The 23,109-nt window shown below is 37.4% G+C and overlaps 2 protein-coding genes across 3 annotated transcripts; one reads left to right on the top strand and one right to left on the bottom strand.

Moving 5' to 3' along the window:
* Positions 1-558: 558 nt before the first annotated feature.
* On the bottom strand, positions 559-15,922 carry LOC139964871 (mannose-1-phosphate guanylyltransferase regulatory subunit alpha-A-like). 2 transcript variants are annotated; one of them, XM_071966927.1, is made up of 12 exons: positions 15,749-15,922; positions 14,458-14,555; positions 12,869-12,972; positions 11,945-12,137; positions 11,443-11,502; positions 10,875-11,005; positions 9,819-9,950; positions 9,158-9,302; positions 8,504-8,596; positions 7,076-7,247; positions 3,595-3,718; positions 559-2,005 (listed from the first exon to the last, which is right to left on the bottom strand). In XM_071966927.1, the coding sequence occupies exons 1-11, from the start codon at positions 15,786-15,788 to the stop codon at positions 3,618-3,620; spliced, it is 1,269 nt and encodes a 422-aa protein (XP_071823028.1). In that variant the 5' UTR covers positions 15,789-15,922; the 3' UTR covers positions 559-2,005; positions 3,595-3,617. The 2 variants fall into 2 exon arrangements, with proteins under 2 accessions (XP_071823028.1, XP_071823029.1); XM_071966928.1 differs by lacking the exon at positions 3,595-3,718.
* Positions 15,923-17,174: 1,252 nt separating this feature from the next.
* On the top strand, positions 17,175-22,998 carry LOC139964949 (IgGFc-binding protein-like). The gene is made up of 5 exons (XM_071967053.1): positions 17,175-17,311; positions 18,289-19,569; positions 20,425-20,763; positions 21,510-21,606; positions 22,861-22,998. The coding sequence occupies exons 1-5, from the start codon at positions 17,242-17,244 to the stop codon at positions 22,898-22,900; spliced, it is 1,827 nt and encodes a 608-aa protein (XP_071823154.1). The 5' UTR covers positions 17,175-17,241; the 3' UTR covers positions 22,901-22,998.
* Positions 22,999-23,109: the final 111 nt, after the last annotated feature.

The following is a 23,109-nucleotide window of genomic DNA, read 5'->3' as shown; positions in this document are numbered from 1 at the left end:
CTCTCCGCTGTCCATCCTCCATCTTCTGGGCATCCCCTCAGTTGATGTCCTCTCTTCTGGTCTGGTCTCTTCTTCCAGATCTCTCTCCTTTTGCCACACCAGTAGGTGGGTTTGGAACTCACACTGCAAGCAGTGAAGCTCACCCCGTGCAGCAGAACATCTCACCAGGCCACACCAGCTCCTAACAGGAATGATTCGGAACTAATATTTCAAGTTCCAAACCTACAAATGTATGAATATTTAAATAGCTGTTGAATATTCATGAATGTTGAATATTCATATCTTCTATCCAGTTCTGTACACCACTCTCGGAAATGGTTTGAAACTAATATTTCAAGTTCCAAACCTACAAATGTATGAATATTTAAACAGCTGTTGAATATTCATGAGGCTGAATATTTATATCTTCTGTACAGCACATTCTCGCTGGGACATGTTCTTCAATGTGGAGGATGTAGAAAATGTGGTCTTTTGTTCCTTATATCCTTATAATTTAGCTAAAAACTGTGTATTCCTTATAATATGCGAATCAGAGAAGAAAAGAAACAACACATCTGGTTAACTTTTGATTTTTACTTTAATAAAACAACTAGTAGAATTACAAAATACTATAAACTTTAATTTGTAAATGCAAAAGTCCATTAGCTCTTCTAAAAATCTCATAAATACTGCTACTAATTCTTTCCTTCAATTTTTACAAGTATTCTCAATCCAGGCCCCTTTAAACATACAACAAGTCACTTACAAGTCACTTACAGCTCAGAGACATTAAGCAAAAGTATGCACTCGGAACCCAGTAAGTTTTGGCCAATTCCATTCAATCTTGCCAAATTTTCACTCGTACAATGTTTTGCCTCACATAACAGATATGTAGATGCCGAACAAACATTCAAACAAACAACATTAAATTTCTATGATTGTTTGAAACTTAAGTTATATAGTAATTATTAGCTTCAAAATAAAATAAAACTGTTAGCAAACTAGAGAGCCTGTGTAGGAGAATGTGTAAAAGTAAGTTGGCCTGATGTTTCGATCCTAGCAGGATCTTCTTCAAAGGCTAAAAAATTAATTATTAGCGTATCATCTTACATCTCTATGGTATGATGAAGTCGCTACAAACTGGTACTTTCAAACTGTTACCCTTAAGGGATGTATTTTAGATCCTCCTGCAAGCAGGATCTCGCAGAGAAGCCATCATTGGCTTATCAAAGCCGCAAGCTAACTAAAGTCAGTCTCTTAGATTCATATTTAACGTCCATGATTATGAATTGTCAATTGTCAACAACTCTGTAACTGGACGACATACATTAATCTTGTAGTGACTCGAACCGGGGACCTTATGATTGGAAGCCTGCACTGGCGTTAACCACTGAGATAACACTCCTATGACCACTGAGCTAACACTTCTTTAACTTATATAACTTTCTTGTCAAATTTATTTTTGATTCCTGACTTTACCCAGGTAACCTGACTAATCATTTCAAATATTCTTAAAAAATTAATCACCCAAAAAAAAAGGCCAATTGAGCATTTCACATAAATATTTGGAGAAACTCTTCCAACATCAAAATTCTTCCACATTCAACTTGCTTACAACTATGAAATTCTACTACATACTTCTTTAGGTTATTTTGCTCTTTAGGCAAATGAAATGTCAACATAAAATTTCTGTGTTGTATTCCTGCCATTGGCGTATACATTTTATCCTCATCCGAAACCCGCCTCTGACTGCTTCCGTCAGTTTCACAAAATTGGGAGAGATAAATTTATAGATATTTTGACTTTGGCATAAAACCATTCTAATCCTGTTGTATAGACAGCCGAGAATTAGTTTTCACCATTAACAGGATTGATGATGTTCATGTCATCATTGTTGACCTTCGACCTTAGGTTTGCCGCTCCTACTACAGAAGAATCTGATTCTTGAAGCTAGACGAGAGCTCCTTATCTGGGAGGAGGATGGCGTTAAGAACCATCACTTCTGGTGGGATCACAACATTCCTACCTGCAAAAATCACAGATATTACAACAAATTAATATCAAATATTAATAATCATATATATAAAGAACCATTATCCAAGTCACAGCCATCTGCTTACGTATATCAATAGTAGGTGGAACATGGACCTAAATTAAAAAGAAAACAAGCAAGATGGGCTTGAAATCTTTCTCTGAGAAGGTTTAGAGGCTACAGATTGGATACAGTGAGGCAAAGAGTTCCACGGCTTAGAAGTTACGGATGGAATGCCCACAGCCTTAGTCTGACACAGGGTTCTGCAGTTTACCTAACTATCTACTTGGATATTCTTACATAACTGTACCAAAAGAATCACCCAAGATGGGAGCTTGAGCACAAATGATGGATAGGGTATCAAAAAAAAAAATGGTGCCGTCAAAATGTTGAGATGTTCTGCTTGTTAGAGAGAATTTGGGAGTAGAAAGCCATCCGTTTATGTTTGGAATGGCCAAATTTAAAAAAAATAGCAAGGAATATCACCACCTCCTGCAGTACTGATATTTAATCTTTTAAGATGATATCTGCCTACATCTATTCCTGAACCCAAGATTCTTTAACTAAAGAATCTAGAAATTGTCGCAATGGCGGTTGTAAAAATACTGTAAGATATGACTACTGTTCACACTTTGTAACCTTGATTGTTAGCATGGAAGTCCTTGCTCTAGATTTTGTCTTCATTATATTTAGAGTCTTTCTGTTTTTTGACTGGCATTTCCATTCCTGTCAATATTTTGTTAAAATTTTACAAAGAAAAATTCTTTGTGATGTCAACCATTCATCCTGATACTGCTTGGATCCTCTCTCTAGCTCTCTCTCTCTCTGTTGTAAGATTACAGAATACTGAAGAAGTAATTAAGAAATTGTAAATATTGAAGAAGTTTAATAGCACCACACAGCAATTAAAATCAGACCATGAACCGCATAGCCAGCCATAATGAGAAGCACTAGAAGTATGACACCCCATCAACAGCAAAACCAAAACAAACAAACAAAGCACATAGATGTTACCACGGCAACTACTTTATCATATTCACACCTTGGGTAAACATGACAAAACAGTTTCATATTGGGCATCAGTATTGCCTAAAGAATTTAGCATGCTATGATTATCTTACTTTTTCAAAGAAAGTCCTTTCCTGTAGGTCCTGGGCTGTGAAGCCCCCCCCCCCCCCTCCTGAAGTATTCCGAGAAATAGAATATTTAATAGCTTAACATCGATGCAGGGAAAGTGATTTGAAGGTGATAGTAGCAAGAAACACTTCTTGATGGTTTTTAGCATGGGTGACCATTACTCGCCATTTATAACATAATTGGGGGCTAGACTGATGGCCTCAAGAAAACAACACAATGTAAAGCACATTAATGTATTGCCATGAACACATGATCATGGATTTGCATAACATGTAAATAGAGAGAAAAAAATGAACAAAATATGGCAAACACCATGCTGAATGACAAAGACACGAACGGACATTGATTAGGAGAAAGGGACAAACATGCTGTGATCATTGATAGAGAGTTAAAAGACAACATGCATATTCATGAACAAGCTACGACATGCAGTAGAAAGAGCATACCTTGAGATAATAGGCATGTGTAGCTAGAGTAATATTTGGTTCTTTATGCTGTATCTCAGATCCTTATGAGGCAGGACTATGGAGTTGAGGACGATGACCTCCGATGGAACGACGACATTACGACCTGAGAGGTCAAAATGGATGGGATTAGCAGCATTTGAAGGAATGAGGAATAAAACGAAGAAATATGTGAAAAATGGGTTAGATGAAATAAGATGTATTGCCATGTAGTATGGATAACTCTATTATCGGTCACTTTGGCACGTAGGAATGAGAAAGGATGTCTTGGCTCCTAATAGGTGGTTGAAAAACTTGGGTTTTTGTGAAGTAATGCATGCATGGGAATGATATTGGTCAACAAGTTTGGGAGGTTGTGAATACTTTTAATTCAGCCGTTTCAATTAATTCTGATTATCTGCCTTTTATGGACCTGTGACTCAACTTGCGGAAGGTTCTGATAGAGTTTTCCAAAACAGCCTAGGTTGCTGTGAACGCTGTCACGGTTCAACCTGTCATGTTAATTTATTCACTTAACAAATAACAATCTCACATGTTTACTAGATATTCAGGAGGCAATCTTTATGTTTTTATGTTAACATTCATGTTTTATGGATGACTTTAAGCAGAATTGTAAGTCTTGAGACATAAAGTAGTCCAAGGAAGCAAAAAAACTTGAGTGCTCGTAAATGTTCCTACTGCTACTGATATTTTCAAAATATGCTAAATTTCTGGAAGACTCCTTTAAAGCTATTAAGTGAATGATGAGATCAGCTCCTCAGTGCAGGCCTTAATGTTAATCTTATATCTCTATCGTTTCATAAATTCTAATAACTCAAGCAAAACAGCTTCATATTAATTTCATATAAACAATAGAGCACCCTTGGATGACATTCAACACCATTTTTTATTGACAAATTTTATACTATATTCAAAAACTTAGTCTCTTTTTGAGGCCAAAAAGCCTTTTGTTTCCACATTGAGGTATTGTGTTCTTATCTGATGTTATGGTCTGTGTATTAGACTACATAGTCCAGTCACTTTAATTGATGAACCTCAGCTGATTAAAGGGTCATTTCTTTGGTAGAGAAAACTAAAACCTGGATGGAAAGCAGTGATTTTTAATGATATAAAACTCATCAAGAATTTTTTTTTTTGTAATCAAAAGTTATCCTTTCATAGTTCATTTGCCTACGTTGTGCAGAGTTGTTTTGTTTTTTTCTCGTGTCTGACAATAGAGGTCTCATTCCACAGATGTTAAGAGACAAACTGTAGCAGAGCTATGTTTCAACATGCGTGATATTTTCATGCATTAACTCTTCTGTGAAGGAAATACCAAATGGGCAAGCGATTAAATTTGGGGGGGGGGGGGGTTAGAGAATGCAAAACTGCCACCAATTCTAATACCAAAATAAGCTTAAACGTAAGGTTCAATTTTAATATTTTCCCTTTTTCTTTGACAATCTTCTTTAACTGGCAGTAAATTATGGAACACTGATGTCACCTGACAGGTTATAGCCTGGAACTTTGTTTTTCTTGTAAATAAATTACATTGCTTAACACGCCTACCCCCTTCAGAACCTTCCACAACCGAAATCGTATCAAGGCAATTATGTTTAATAACCACCAAAAATCTATTCGTGATATTTTTGCAGGATTCCCCGTTTCGGAACATTTCAATCTTCATAGTCATTCTCTCAAACACCTAAAATGCATTTTAATTGCCTCGAACTTCAAATCCACCACTGAACGTAAACGTAAAGAAATCGATTGGATCTTTCTTATTAAGTCTCACATCACTGGCCTCAACAAAGACTTGGGGCCCTTGCGACTGCCAAGTATTGCTGGCGAAGGGGGACCGAAAATTCCAATATATTTTCTAAACCTTAACTTCATATTTGTCAATTATGAGTCATATCTTATTTCAATGGTTTCCTCTTATAATATATATATGCTACGCAATGTTCGGTGGACAGAGCAAAGAATAGATGAGACTTAGTTGAGACTAGTGAAACTAGTGAGATTATAGTTCCACTAGTCTCAACTAATTCTCATCTATATACATTTGCACAACTGCAAAATCCTTTTTTCAATCAGTCAAATATAAAGCTAAGACAATCTGGGACTCTCAGGTCAAAACCCTTCATCATCCCTTTTAAGTGTACGAGCATAGAGATATCCATTACCTACTACTAACACGTTGACCATAATTAAATGATTCTGGTATGAACAAAAATTCCTATCATTGTATTGACACGCATGGAGAACAACAACAAAAATGTTACAGAATTAGCAGCCATTAGCATACACCTCTGCATCATAAATACCAATATACCACAAAAAAAATGTGCATGTATGCATTATTAATAAACAGGTCTGAACAACAATATCTCATTAAAAAGTGTATTTAACCCATAAAGGCTGCAGCAGCTCCAAAATCCCCTGCAGCAAAGCTGAATCAATAATAACAAACAACCCAGTTAATGTTAGCAAGCTGGCAATACCTATTGTGTGTGAAACTGTACAGCACAAAAGGTTACGTCCAATGCAGTCTGGCTGCAGCCCCCTCAGCATCCAAATTTTGACACCGGTACCTTAACATATAACACCAATAAAGGTGGAGCAATCTAAACAAAAAAAAATTGTTGCAGCTATGATTATGACTATTATGAATATGTGACCATGATTTTACATTTCCTGGAATGTATTACAAAATGAACATTTTTTCATTTTTTTTTTGGAAAAGCAGTAGTATGAGCTATTGTAAATTCTCAATGGACTTCCCATAGAGCAACAGCACCATACTCTCATTCAGCAAGCACATTGAACTACTCATTCAGCTATGGGTTTTAATTTGGTAGGATCTAGGACACCCCTCCCCCCCCCCCTGTGACCCCCACACAAGAAATATTAAAGTGCCCACACACCATTCTAGGCAATTAATTCCATATAGGGTGCACAAAACTTGGACCACAGCCAGTACTTTGCACACCTGTGCTTAGACCCATCACCAAGGATGGCAATAAATTAGACTTCAGGTACAATGCCCCCCCCCCCAACCCAAATTGACCCCCATTCCACTCCTCATTTAGCATTCGTAGTTTTCATACAGGCACGCTGAACCACTGCTCTTCTCCTAGGTTAATAAGACCATTGCACACCTCATCCAGCGAAAGCATTTCATACCTAATTTCAGCCAGAAATTTCAAGGAATTTAGCGGGCATAAAAAGCTAGCACCAAATGGCTGATATCATACAATGTTTCATCCCTCTCAATAACTCTATTAGATTAGATATGAACGAGGTCAAATGGAAGCATTTCATACCTAATTTCAGCCAGAAATTTCAAGGAATTTAGCGGGCATAAAAAGCTAGCACAAAATGGCTGATATTATACAATGTTTTATCCCTCTCAGTAACTCTATTAGATGTGAACGAGGTCAAATGGAAGTTCAATTTTTAATTCAATTAATTATAAAATTACCTAAAATGGTGATGGAAGGATTCAGTTTTCCCTCTTCGTTAAACAGAGTGCTGCTGTCGATCTTGGCGTGTTTGTCGTTAGGGTTCGGGTCGTTAGCTGTTCCCTCCACCCTCGTCCAGGCTCCTACAGAGCTATTCCAGCCAATAATACTATGCAGAATGCAACAGTGATCCTGAAAGGGAAGGAATAAAATATAAGTAATTAATTAATTAATTAATTGAGAGGTTGCTCAAAAATATACTAGGAATAAATCAAATGGAAAAAGAGAGTAGTAAAGATGGGATTAACGAAGTGTTGATTAAAATAGATAGAGAGCAGTTAAGATATGGTCTTGCTCAGGACTAGCTGCTCAGGAATAAATAGAGAGTATTCAAGATATGATCAAAGAAGTGTTGATTAAAATATATAGAGAGCAGTTAAGATATGGTCTTGATCAGGAGTAGCTGCTCGAGAATAAATAGAGAGTATTAAAGATGGGATCAATGAAGTGCTGATTAATAATATATAGAGATGGTCTTGATCAGGAGTAGCTGCTCAGGAATAAATAGAGAGTACTAAAGATGGGATCAATGAAGTGCTGATTAATAATATATAGAGAGCAGTAAAGATATGGTCTTGATCAGGAGTAGCTGCTCAGGAATAAATAGAGAGTACTAAAGATGGGATCAATGAAGTGCTGATTAATAATATAGAGAGAGCAGTAAAGATATGGTCTTGATCAGGAGTAGCTGCTCAGGAATAAATAGAGAGTACTAAAGATGGGATCAATGAAGTGCTGATTAATAATATATAGAGAGCAGTAAAGATATGGTCTTGCTCAGGAGTAGCTACTCAAGAATAAATAGAGAGTACTAAAGATGGGATCAATGAAGTGCTTATTAATCATATATAGAGAGCAGATAAGATGTGGTGTTGATCAGGAGTAGCTGCTCAGGAATAAATAGAGAGTAGTAAAGATAAGATCAAAGAAGTGCTAATTAATAATATATAGAGAGAGCAGTAAAGATATGGTGTTGCTCAGGAGTAGCTGCTCGAGAATAAATAGAGAGTAGTAAATCAATGAAGTGCTTATTAATAATATATAGAGAGAAGTAAAGATGTGGTGTTGCTCAGAAATAAATAGAGCATAGTAAAGGTACAACAATGAGCTATGAGGGGCTGCTCTTAAATTAATAGATAAAACTAAAAGTTTAAAAAAAATAAGCAAAAAGGTGGTGTATGGTTCTGGTACCACTGTAAAAATGGTGTACCCATTCAATTATACTCAATTTGTTTCTTAATTTTCAAGTCTATATCCCCCACAATGCATCACTTCAAAAGGTTGTAAGTTTTGTATGCCTTCTACCACCTTGCAAAATACATATTTGTCATAGCATCCCTACCCTACACCCCTGAATGGATAGTATGTTCAACTTTGATCAAACCTACCTGTAAAGTAGCACCCTCTAGAACCAAAGACTCCCTCACCCTCACCCCTGGACCAACTGTGACTCCAGCACCGATGGTAACATTTGGACCAAGCTACAGAAAGGAGAAAGAAAAAAAAACACTTTTTTTAAGAGATGATTATTAAATACAAAGTTAGGAACCATGACTATAAAATAATCACTTTCAAATTCTAATTTTGTTTTTAATTTGTGCAAGACAGGACAATACTGGTTGGAGGATTTATTCTCTAAACATTCCACTTAATGGTTGACGTTATTTTGTATGAACGTGTTCAGCGTTTACTTGCGTATTAAGAGTACTGCTATTTCTGACTGTCTGCTACCCCCCTCCCCTCCCTCCATCTACTTTCCCTCTTGTTTCATCTTAAGGCAATGTTTGCAAGTCAGTTTATGATGGTTATGTGGCATAATGGGACAACGTAACAAAACTGTGGCACAACGTGACACAACAGCATAAAATACAGGCAGCTTGATAGACCACTGAACAGCAAATACAACACACTATCTTCTGGTTATGGTATAAATTCTTTAGCATAGACTATCACAAATTAAATTCTTTAGCATAGACTGCCACAAATTAAATCTTTAGCATAGACTATCACAAATAAGCTAGATTATTAAGACTTTAATTTACCGTGGCTGAAGGATCGACTCTGGCCGATGGGTGGATGAAGACATCTCCAATAATCTTCGGCCCGTTGTCATTATTATGAGCCAAACGTTCGGGATGAGTCGAGTTGTAGAGGCTCAGGTACAGCCTGTTGGCATAGATCGCTGAGCTGTAAAATGGGGGGGGGGGGGGGGAATGATGAGAAAAACAGAACACAAATTGTGGAAAATGGGAGGATTTACTAACTTAAACAGACCAGCAGTAATTAAAACAAAAGAACATTTTTACTGTTCAAACACTAATCGATACAGTCAGAAGCAATTAGGCTAACGAGATTGACAGTACTGAGATGCAAAGACAAGAGGTACAATTACATTTCAGTCGGACAAAATCTAATAACAATTAAACTACTGAGTCAAACACGAGGATGAACAATACTGAGTGATTTAACTAAAAGCTCCAAAACACGTTTTTTAAAATTTGTAACTTACATGAATTATTTCCTTAAAGGGTGTGAAAACTCGCGCCAAAGAAACGTCTAATGCCTTTAATTAATGGAATTATTTTGAAATGTGCATTCACAGCTGAAAATTTGGACACATAGGGGATGAATTTTCATCTAAAAGTGATACATTATAATGCACATAGACAGACAGACAGACAGACAGACAGACAGAGGTCTTACCCAGCTGACTTGATCTGACTCCAGAATCTGGTGGTCTTAAAGACATAAAGTTTCTTCGCACCGGCCAGAGGCGAGAGAATATCCTGCTCCAAGCGGATACAGTCTCGGACAGGATTGATATTGTCGCCTCCGCTATGGAGAGACAAAAAGATTGGTTTGAAACTAAACTCAAGAAAATGGAACGAGAGAAAACTAACTGGGAATCACAGACAACTTTTGAAAAAGTGGATTTCATTTTTCTACTAGGAACAAGATTCAAATCAGAGACCTGGGTACTCATGTATTTCTGTGGTAACTGATTTGTAATCTGTTCCATTAACAACTTTTTTTTTTAAATTAAAAAGGTTTTTTTTTGTACTTTTAAAAAAAATATATATATATATATTGAAGTAAGTAGTCATAATTACTAACCTTTGAATCAATTACATTTACACTCCCCTAACACTTAAGTTGATCTCTTCTTGCTGAAACTATAACTTTTTCTAGAAGCGGTGCAGATAGCTCTATGATAATGAAAAACCCCTTTGTATTACTCCAATTGAAATCAAAGATCAAAGGCAATGTAAGCCTTTACCCTCAGCATAACTAGACTGACTAACTGTCTCCAAACGTATAATACATGGCAGTAAATTAAGTAAAAATCATGTATTGTAGCCTTGTTGACATGAAATGGTGTATGAAGTCGAGTATTAAATTCGCCATGCCAACCACAGAAAGTATAAACTTGAAAATTCATAAATATTCATTTTCTAGCTTTGCTGCACAGTATGGACATAACACATGTGATGATGTTTCAATCAATTTGTCTATCCTTGTGTTAATTTTTTTATTTGCTTATTTATCTGCTTTCCAGAGGAGCCCTCAATTAACACACATATACCTCACTAGCATCACAAATCCGCTTTATACATCATGCCAATTATCCCGATGAGTTTTGTAAAACCAATACAATTTTAGGAGAAGAATAAGTCATAATTTACTATTAAGAATTTTTGTCAAAGTGAAATACATTGATGAAGAGAATGTACCATGACATTTTAACTCAGAGAATCTTACTTGAAGACGTCCGCCTGGTTTTTGAGAAAGACAGCCCCAATATGGGAGAATATTTCAGGGGTGAAGATGTACACTCCGCAGTTAATACTGGAACTCACAAATGTCTGTGGTTTCTCGACGTAGTGAAGGACCTAAAACGAAAACAACAAGTACAAGGTGAAACCTGTTTGTGAAAATCTGCAATACAGAAAGTTTGCTTTTATATAGGAAAGCCAGTGTGCACAGATGAAATTAGAGAAAATGTTAATGTTACCATAGTTACCAGGTAGAGTAGAGTCTATATCAGATCTGATAATTGTTCTGAGTGCTTTCTCCTGGGAGTCCTTTACCCAATCAAACTGATTACTGACCAAAACATATTAAAAAAAGTCTTCATTCCTCTCACCCTGCACCTCCCCCTCCCCTCCCCCTCCCCTCCCCCCACTGCAGAGGCAATACAGAGATTGATCTCACACAGTAAACAGTAACTGTCGATAATGCTACTTTTTACATTTAATGACCCAATGAGGAGATAACTAAATGCTGTTTCTTTAGTAATGAGAAGTTAGTAATACAGCTGAAGTTTTACCTCATGTGTTTCCTCGTTCTCAGCCAGACACCCATACTGTAATGACTGCTTCCTTGTTGCCTGGGTAACAAAAGAGTGCCAAAGAGACTCATGATAAAAAAAAAAATCATCTCAAACATGTCGTAATTCATAAAAGTCATAGTTAATTAATGTATTAATATGAAAACATGTTTGACCAGATTTTATATTTATTAGTATCAATACTCACATGCCAAAAGGGCAAATTAGAAGATATTAAAAAGTTAAAACTTTTTATTCATTACAAAATGGTCCAACCTGACCCCTTCAGCTTATATACTGAATTGTGGAAAATCATACAAAAAAATGTTTTTAACTTGGCACACAAATAGCCTTAAAGAAACATGCAACTAAAACATAGGTCTTGCAAACAAACTGTGAATTAAAAAGCATATCGTTGACTAATTTTTTTTGTAAAGAATGAAATAATAACCTAACAGAGCATAACAAAAAGCATAGTTTTATACTACCAATATTCACGTACCTCTGCCGCTAGCATGGTGAAGTGATCTCCAGTTTGGACTTGCTGGTGAAAGTTCCACATATCGACCATGGGGAAGTCACAGCAGATGTCACCGTTGAAGACAAAGAATCCACTCGGCTTACCAGCGAGAATCTGATCTCTAAAATGATACAAGCCTCCCGCAGTCCCGAGAGTTGTGTATTCTTGAAGATACCTGGAAAAATGCAAAAATGCAATATTTATATATACTTATGATGTGATACTAAACACAAAGGCACAATAGTACAATGTATAACAAAACTGCTGGAAATTATCCTGCACAGGTCTGTAAGACAACACCACATCCTCATAGCATTTATTATAAGGAGAGGATACGAATAATTCAAATTTGGAGATAATTTGGTGAAGCCATCAGGTAACAGGAGATTAAATGATGTCATCGGGGCAATTATTAAAGATAAAAAGAGTTTTCTTTAAAATATTTATTCACACAGGATTATGATATTTTTAGAGAAAAAAATGGCATTTTAATGAAATTCTTATAAATACAGACGAGTTGACAGGTAAGTAAAGCACCCGAAGGGTATCAGTCTTCATGGACAAAGCAAAACGAAATTACAACAAGGAGACGTCCACCATTATGATATCACAGACTACCTTCTGTAACCCACTTCCAGGAGTAATTAATTTAATTAGTCTAACCAGGTTACGTTCAATAAACCGTATCTCAAAGAAAGGGACAAGGTATTTAGAAGGGATTTTCGACTAACAGTGCGGATTTTTTTTTTCTCTTTGTTACATTATCTACCACCGAAATATCCCTTTGAAATAAGTGGACACAGAATACATATCAGTTCAAATCATTTTTATCAGCCAAGGGGAATAGATCATTAACCATGCCCTCCCCCTTTGCTTGTCACTGGGCTTTCACCAAAATATCCTCACCTGAGATTTATATTCAGTTCCCTCTGCGTGGTTGCGATAAATCTATTCAAAGCTTCGCTGGGTTGATAGGCACCGATCAGAAGGATCTCTTTGACTTCTGGTAGCTGAGATAAGAGAAATTAGAGACAGAATACTGAAAAGCTGTGGTTTTAATGAGAATATCAAGTTGCTAAGGGAAGAGGATAAATGTTAACAGAGATAAATAAAACACAAATGATGATATCTAAACAATCTACTGGAAAAACCAAAACAAAATGGCTTGAAAACTTGAAATACAACAGTGGGAACACAGACAGCTATTGTACACAAGACAACAGGCTTGAAATAACAAATTAAATTACATTATATTACAAACTACTTGAAAACACTTGAGGTTGAAAAATATGTATCCAATCCTTGAATCTGAACTTATCGATGATTTTAAAGTTTGGAAAAACAAGATGCTCTTTCATGCCCTGTTTAATTTATCATTTCATCTGCATTTTTTACAATTTAATGAAAAATTCACAAATTGAGTTCGCTGATACAAAATTGTCAAGTTACGAATAAAATAGGTGAAACCCAGTTCAATCCCTAGGAAGGGGAACTTCAGGGGAAAAATTGCCAGTATTTAAAACAGTAAAACAGTAAGGGGGGGGGGGGGGGGAGAGGAGCAACGATTGATATTTTATGGAAAATGTTTTCTTTGAGGAAGGGAGAGGGGGAACGGCTACTCAGAGGGTCAATTTGAACCCTAAATAATCTTTAATCCAGATGCAAAGAGGTTTTCTATATGACCATATAGGTTATGTTGCCTAATCATGCCTTTCGGCCGTACCCAAGAGTGACAGCCATTCACCTCTTTAAAGATGACTGCATCCTGTTATTCAGGAAGTGATGTCCTTAAAGATAAATCTCATTGGCAACGAATAAAATTAAATAACATTTATTTCCTTGGCCTCATTAGGTGTGATGTGCTTCACACAGCTTAAAGTAAAGCAGTATAATGTATGCCCACTTCACAAACTGTGCCAACTGAACACGCTCCAATCATACAGGCAAAAATAAAGCAAAACACACCCCCCCCCCACCGCAGACACCCTGTCATGTATGGATGGGAGCTTGTCCGAAAAATGACTGGAAGTATGAAAACAGGAGTGAATGGATTATATGGATATTCCTGCACAGGTTAAAAAATATTTCCAGGTAATCATTTATTGGAAAAGACAGCAGAAATTTTAAAGATGTCGAATTTGTAGTCGACTTTTCGGTTAATCCTTACCTGTTGAATGGTTGTTTCAAAGGGAATCAGTTCATGTAACAAATGTACTTCTAATATTAATTAATGTTACCACTGGACATGATAACAAACTAAAGGTTACAGTCATACCCCAGCAGTGTTGATCATTTCTAGTGTTGAGACTTGAGGGGAAGTATTTGGGATGAATGTATGAATAAACAACATTAGTTCTAGTCATTGTCACATACAATGGAAAGAATATTCAATCTCATTTTGTACACTTGTTTTAGAACGTGTACTTTTTGCAGTCCTTAAAACTTAAAAAAAACTTAGTCTGGTCAATGACTGATTAGTTTGACATTTACTTTACCTTCACACATGCTTCTATATGATGATATATAATGGGAAAACCTGCAACAGGAAATAAGGGCTTCGGTAGTTCCAACGAGAGGGGACGGAATCTTGTTCCTGTGAAAATTAAATTCAAAAGAAAAAAATTCTTTGTCTTTGGTTTGAGCTAACTTATACATGTATATGAAATTGACTTAGGCATCAGTTTGCATTTCACTACAAACATATACTAACCAATACCAATGCTGCTTTTTTTTAAATAATCTTTTCCCTTTCAAAACAGTCAGATATACACAATGAGACACTTTTTCCACATATTCTGGTCCCTTCACAAAGATTGAGAAAGCGAAATTCCTTTACACCAGCACACTGTCTATGGTATAGCAAAGTCCTATCAATATAATATAATAATATTGAGGATTTATAAGGCGCAGGCATACCCACCGATAGCAGTGCTCAAGGTACATCACAATATTACCCCTGTCAACGATAACCTGTAAACCTTACAAAACATGTACACTGCCTTAAAAACTTGACCACAACACTCTCAATGCTCTACTGCATGTAGATGAGAGCTATGAGAAGTTGCTAGATATGTCTTGAATATGAACAGTGGTATACCAATGCAAGTGTGCAAGCTGTTAGCATTATTTTACAAAAATGCTAGCTTCCATGACTTATGTTGATAATTTACAAAAAAAACACCTTTAAATTGTTCATCCTTTGTGAAACAGTTCTAGAGAAAAATGTACCTCATTATAATGATGTGAGTTGTATGCAACATATCAAAACTGAAAGCAGTATTGTAACATTATGGTTTGCCAGAGGCTATCAGAATATATCTAGGCTGGGCATTTGCTTCAAACAGTTTGTGCATCTTAACAATGGGATACTGAATGAGGGTTTAGATAGCGTATATAGGATAAAACCAGTTGTAAGCAACAAGATGGTAGGGGTATGGTTGAGTAGGAGCTAGCCTAATGATGCTAATGGAACTTGGAAGTGTAACAATGTATGTGCTAGGTCTAGGCCTCCTCGCTGGGGTATTGTGCTAGCTTAGGTATAGCCAGAGAGATTCTGCACATTCATCTCATAATCAGGTTGATTTTCAAGGATGTCAAGTAACTTCCACGACGATAGATACAAGTCCTAACACTAACGGCCTAGGCTAAATAAGGTGATTGTGTTATCGATTTACAAAACATCGTGGAACTACTAGCAACGTTGTGGGTACGATAAAACTATGACTTCTGACAAGGTCTTGGGCAGAATAAACATCTCAAATAAAAACAGCTGTACAAAATACTCACCCTTCTGTGGGCCGCCTATCAAAATCACTGCTTTCAACATTTTGCAATACGCAGCTCTTCAAATGAAATTACTTTCGATGGTTTTACGATATTCTAAGGTTTGACTTTGACACGAAGCGTACTGCTTCTTCAGATCGGTATGTTGCTGACGTGGGATGCACTTCCCGTAACGTATACGAAGCCAAGAAGGGCTCTGTATCTGCGCACTTTGCAAAGGCCAGGCTCCACAATGTGTCAACCAAACAATTAAATCCCGCCCACATCAATCTTGATTGGAGAATTTCTAAAAAAGTTTGTATCGAAGCGGGAAAAAAAGTTTACATGGTTACCAAGAAGGACGTAGTGATGTTATCTGTCCGTCAAATATATGGTGATGACGAAGAAGAGAGACGGGAAAAGGAGGAAATTCGCCCTTTTATAAAGTTTTTTTTTGTCTGAATGCAATTGAGAAACATCTGAATACTCTTTTAGGGAAAGTCACCCAGGTAAAACCTGGGCACGAAAACCAACCAATAACTGAAATAACTGAAAAACACCTATAACTGAATTTCTGGTTTCTCGATCACTTAACAGGAAAGAACAACATTTCTTTAGACTACTTCCTGCCATGGTATACTAAACATGCAAAGTGTCTGCGAATTCGCACCACTCATGTGGGTCGCCTTATCTTTCCCTTCTATATAGATGGCCGATCCCGTTTGTAACACGTGTATGATTATGTAACACATCATGGACCTTTTACATTCTGTGGATTGAAAAGTAAACTCTGTACACCCCAAGACGCGTGAAGAGGTTAGATTTTTTAGGGTAATTTAGTGGCATTTTTTTTTTAACTTTTAAGGCGGATGCCGCTCTTAGTGGTGAAAAGTGAAATGAAATGTAACTCCTCCAAATCTTTAACTGAAGTCAATACTATCTATATTACAGAAGTAAACCTTATACGGTTCCTGATATACAGACTAAGTATTTAAGTTCAGGAAATGACTGAAGCATTCAAATGTATCGAGCAATTGGATATTTCATCACGTGTTCCGGATTCACAGAATATTCCAAGGTTATTATTGAGCCCCTTATAAAAAAATAAGAAAGACCAACGCGAAAATTCATAGTGTAGACCAGGTTGATAACAAATTTCTGATTCACCCTAATCTTACTGCACTTAAAACTCTCATCCGTGGTCAATTATCCAATACGGAGGATCTTAAAATGCGTCATTTGTGGACATTTGAATAAAAACAAACAACTTCTCCTCAGTTGCACTCCTATTTGTCAGACATTATATTATCAGTATCAAATAATGGTTACTTAAGGCTTCCGTACAAATGAAGTTTTCATCGGTTATTGTCTTTCGCCTTAATTTACATCTTCCGTACTTACTGAGGAAACGAAAAGTTTAATTTAAATTCATTGTTGTTTACCAACTGGATATATTCACACAATATCGTTGTATTAATAGGGTTTCGCATTATGTGTTGAAGCTAACGTGAAACAAAATGGCTACTTGGTTAAGTCTTTGTTTAATATTGCTCAAGATCTGTTTGGTCAGCACACAAGTTAAACACGGCAAGTATAATGTATAGGTTATGTCCTTCTTTAATCTTAAATATAAATCTTCTTATGGAAGAGTATAAGAAACATTTTCATGTTATGTTCGTGATACTGACTGAAACCTTCGTCATACAATATTTCAACATATTTTCTGTTTGCCTTAATTTTGTTTTCTTTCTTGTTTTAGCTTCTAGTCAACTTTGTTATTTAATTTAATCAGAGTTTATTTTAAGTAAAAATGATGTTCAGAAACATAAGTTTAAAGTGAATGCATGTGTTTTATAGCTAAGCGTACAAATGTATGTTTCTAGTTACTTTAAGCAATTGTAGCTTTGCTGGTTCAGCATAATAAACTTCCATCAAGTATTTTAATTTTTTTGTCCCACTGCAGCTACTAAGTTTCAAATTAGCGACAAAGCTAGCCTTACCAGCGAATGGCAATAACATCTTTCGCCCCAATTCATATATGTAAATTAATTTAGGCCCATGTACGAAATATATATATATATATATATATATATATATATATATATATATATATATATATATATATATATATATATATATATATATATGGAGGACCTATCTTTGTACTTTTTTGCTTTACATACACAGGGGTTTCTTTTGTAACAACCTGTCATATGGGTTTAAAGCATCTATTTCGACATAAATGCAACGGTTGTACGATTGAAAATGTATGCCGCGCTAAAGCTTTAAAAATATATTCGGCGCTCAAGTACATACATACGGTCAAGAGACTTTACACACAAGTTTCCCGGTTGCTCTCAGTATAACATTTTTTTTATAATTTCGATTCTATTTACTATGTTAAATATCTGGATGCTCAGGTCCACCTAAACTATTCACAAAATCAAGTGTTTTGACCATTTCTTTATATGACGTCATAGTTGTGATGAAAGGATAAAGTCACGACGACCAATATATCGCGGTAATGGCTCTAATAGCTCAATATTTGATTTTTTTTACCGCAGCACCTATCCCAGATACCAGAGGACGTGAGTTTATCTTTGCCTTTCCTAGCAACTATGATACACCGGAAACCGTACAGGTTCACATCGGCGGTTTGTCGGTAGGGGAAACAAACGTCGTAGTGACTGTTCCATCCATAAACTTTGAACAGGTTCTAACCGTTGTAAATACCTCAGTCAGTAAAGTCAATATACCGGTAGGGGCGGTTTGTGCCGGAAATGGATTCCAGAACACAACCATTCTTATTCGCACAAGCAGAGACGTAAACGTACAAGCGATAAATTCTCTGTCTAAATCTACCGATGGATTCCTTGTCATTCCTACCGATGCTCTCGGTAAGGAGTACTTCATACCGTCCTACACGACGGTCGGGAACGAAAAATCACAGTTTGTGATTACAGCTAAAAGCGATTTAACAAGAATAAAAATTGTATCGATTCAAAAATTAAACTACGGAGGAACCATTTTCGCGGCAGGGGAGGAAATAATATTCGGTTTACAAAGAGGACAGACGATACAGTTCCAATCAGCCAATGATTTGACTGGTACACAGATTACATCGGACAAAGCGATTGCTGTACTTTCCGGCTCAACATGCACCGAAGTACCGCAGAAAACATCGCGATGTGACCACTTAGTTGAAATGATCCCACCTGTTGATACATGGGGCAAACGTTTCAGCCTGCAACCTTTACTGGATCGAGGTTCTGGCTATATCTTCAGAATAATCGCTGCCAGAGCCAACACCGTAGTGAAAGTCTCCGGCGAAACCGTTCAGATATCGCGATCTGGTCAGTTTATGGAGTTTAACCAACTTGCAAAGTTCCCTCTCGGTATTAACTCGAATAAACCGGTGTTGGTGGTTCAGTTTGCTAAGGGAATGCAAGCAGACGGTGTGGGAGACCCATTTATGGTGATCATACCGCCAATTGAACAGTATTTCAATGGTCTCGTCACGTTCGCGACCTTTGACGGAGCGGGGTCAAACAACATTACGAGTTACGCCGCTATCTCTGTGACGTCACCTTCTTTATTTACTCCCTCTCTCAATGACGTTACCGTCTTAGCTGAAGAACCCGATGCCAGTGTTAATGGTGGTTTGTCCAGTTTTGGCGCCGACCTCACGATACCATTATCCACAGGACCACAAATCATTTCGAATGTCATGCCAGACGGCTTTTTCAGTGCCATCATATACGGGTTCGGTCCGGGTACGGCGTACGCATTTCCCGCTGGTTACAATCTTAGAAAGTTAACTTGTTCATCAAAGGACCCTCAGACAGGTAAGATCAAACATAAAAATATTAGTGACAGGGATTTTATTTTGTTGGGATCTGAAACGAGTACAACTCAAATTACGGTACAAATCTGCACATGGAATCATAAACAATCAAACGACTGATCCGCTCTCAACACCATTCTCATTTTCATCAAGACTGTGACTGTATGATCATCGTCAGGTGTGTATAAAGATTCCACTCGAAAAAAGAACAGATATACTACCATACATGATCTTAGCCAAATGGCCGAGAAGCGATATCTGACTACGTTCATTAGTGGATACGTGTATACTACCAACATCCTATCACTAACAAAATGAGAAACACATTAAGTCCAACGGATGAGTTCTAATTAGGGATGTGAAGGATACATCCACAATTGAAGAGACAAACAAACAAGCAACGGAAGTTAACTTTTTCAGAGCGCGGCACGCGGTTTGGGGCGAGTCTTCAATACCTTTAAGTCTATGTTAATAACATGATTGGTTCTTTGACACTTACGTACGTTACCACCTAACTATGACAGGCTAGGTAAAACTATAACGTCCTATGTATAACTATAACGTACTATGTATAACTATCACGTACTATGTATAACTATGTTGTAATATGTTTAACTATAAAACGTACTATGTATAATTTAAACGTACTCTATATATTTACATTATAACTTACTAGGTGTTACTATAACGTACCAAGTATAACTATAACTTACTATGTATATCTATAAAGAAAACTATGCATAACTATGACGTACTATGTAAAACTATGACGTACTATGTATAACTGTAATGCGCTATAGCATAACTGTGGCATACTATGTAAAAAATATAACAAATAACTTTATTTATTGTACAGGAAATGTGCGAGAGTTTGAGTGCCCTATCTTTGAAGCACCTTTGGAAGGACCGCAGGCCCAGGCCCAGATAGGGTGTATGCCAGGCATGCCCTGTTACACGGGTGCTACCCGTTGTCACCCTGGTCTATCATGCTGGCCAGGCCAGACTTCCTGGTTGCCTGGAGGATCAAAAACTCAACAAACTTGGGTACCGCTACCGAAAGAACCCCCACCGGAGCCTTTACCTGATGGTGTCGCTGGTGGTAACATTCCTCTTAACCTAGCACCTCCTCCACCAAGACCTCTGTTTCCAGGGCAACCAGCATTACCAAGACCACTTTTACCACCGGAGCGAGCGAGTATGTATACCTGAATGTCAACTAATGTCAAAATGAAAAGATTAGAATAAAATTACCAAAACTGGTATGGGAGTAGCTCTTATAAGATGTGTATAAATGTAAAGTGTATATTATTAGCACACAATGTGTCCATCCACAGGTAGAGACAAAAATCTGTTGGTTTTAAGACTGTTTTATGATGAACCGAACGCAAGCCACACAGATACGAATAACCGTAGCCCATTTACCATGATTACTTCCAACCGTTTGGAATATAAAAGATGACGATAACCCTAACCATGCAACAATACCAGTACAGAACCATAGGATAGGCTAACCTTAATAATATCCCCCATTGGCTTACCACAGGAAATCGTCCAAATATAATGTGATCACTAACATCTGTTAGTTTTAGAGTTTCATATAAGTTTTAACACTCATTGGATAGCTGATCTGTTTCAGCGGTCGTCAAAAGACCAACTTATCTTTTCAGTTGATTTATTCTTTCATCTTCTGGAGTTATAAGAACCAGTTTAAACCAGAGAGGCAAACAAAGAAATAAATCACAAAGGAGGTAATTAACGTATGTTCAGAAGGAAAGGATGAAATAAGAATGGTAACAAGAGATAGCTTTTGGTCAAACCAGGCCTCACTAGTGATTGCGCAACGCAATGCAAATATGACTGTTACAACGACAATTGATATATTTCTGATACTACGAGACATTAAGCAATTAATTAGTCCATTCTTTACTTTTCTCGTTACAGCTTGTTTCCCAGTTACCGCTGTGATTGCAGCCGTTGCAGCGTCAGGTATAGCCATGTTCCTGGTTATGCTAGTTATTGTGTTCGCCATTTTGTTAGGGTAAGTAAAAGACATCCACTTAAAGGCATTGAAGACTCGCCCCGAACCGCGTGCCGCGCTCTGAAAAAGTTAACTTTCCGTTGCTTGCAATTGACGTTTTGTTCTTGTCGCAGACAGTAATGAAACTTGATACCTTGTTATCTTTTTTCTTGACCTGTATCGTGGGTATTGACCGTAGCTGTATATATTGACTGTATACACAAGTGTCTAATTACCGACGGTAGCAAGCTTTGCGTGTATTTTCTGGGATCGATGGTGGTGTCTAACACTTCTGTTACACCTCATTCGAAACTTGGTCAGATCAGCGGCATTAGACGTTTCTTTTTGCGCGAGTCTTCACACTCTTTAACAGGGGAGTGGCAGAGGGTGAAAAAAACCTACAAACCAACCAACCTGCCAATTTTAGGATGGTCTGTAAGGAAAATGAAAAAAAAAAAACACTTGAGGCCAAGGGTGCATAAGTGCATCGGGGATGGATTGTTTTTCAAAAGGAGGTGGTGTTGCCACTGGAGCTGTTGAAGCCGACTCCCACGTAGGCTGTCTGGGGTTCCTCCAGCAGCAGAAACAATAAAGATAAAAAAATGGTGCACTCTAGTGCCCACTTATGCTACTTAGCTATACATGTGCGCACATAAGAGGGCTCAAATAACCTGGCGCGTAGCCAAAGGGGGCGAAGGGGTAGCCGCCCTCCCCTCTTGAGCATATTTTTTTTTGTATGTTTTTATGTTATCGCTAGCAATTTCAAAAGAGAAAATGCCAAGATGTTACTTACAAGGCCTGTGGAGTGCCATTTCCAGCAGTTTTGGGAGGCAATATAAGGCAAAATTTTCCTGTACGCTTCGCGCCAAACATAGTGGCGCTACGCTTAGATAGTTTGCAATGCCGTATCTACGGCTCTGATAGTTTGCCTACAGTTTCGCCTCTCCCTTGGCAAATTCCTCGCTACGCGCCTTCAAATAACTACTTCAATTTCATTCTTTGTGGGACTGGAAAATAGTGGTAAGTGAGATGTGTACACATGCACCCACACTCTTGAATATGTGGCTGTGCAAACCAGGGAGTGTCCATAACAACTCCCTGGTGCAACGCATTGTATTAGCAGGGGGTTGTTACATAACAACTCCCTGGTTGAAGGAAATAAGAAGGAAGGGGATTGAGTAGCATGAAGGCTAGGTGTTCTGGAAAATAAAGTCATTCCGCACCAACTTAGAATTAGTCCTAAGTTGTCTCATTTCCTTTGTGCTTATCTTTCAGGCGGTTTCCATGGTTACCTCCACGGCTGCGCAAACGTTGAAGATGGGCCAACTAATGAGAAACAGACTAAAAAGAGGTCACCCAGGATTGCCGCCAAAATTGCTAGAACGAAAAGTAACAAATGGCTCAGGGACAGACACAACAAGTTAAAATCTTGTGGAAATTTTGGCCAATATTATTTTGCAGTTGTTTGTACCATAATTTTATAACAATGATGGGGTGTACCAAGGGAGGTGGAGGGGTGGGGGT

The sequence above is a fragment of the Apostichopus japonicus genome, chromosome 23 (genome assembly GCF_037975245.1).
Source record: "Apostichopus japonicus isolate 1M-3 chromosome 23, ASM3797524v1, whole genome shotgun sequence".
In the NCBI taxonomy this organism is placed as follows: domain Eukaryota; kingdom Metazoa; phylum Echinodermata; class Holothuroidea; order Aspidochirotida; family Stichopodidae; genus Apostichopus; species Apostichopus japonicus.
The sequence above is the reverse complement of the archived record's forward strand: the minus strand, read 5'-3'. Positions and strand labels throughout refer to the sequence as shown.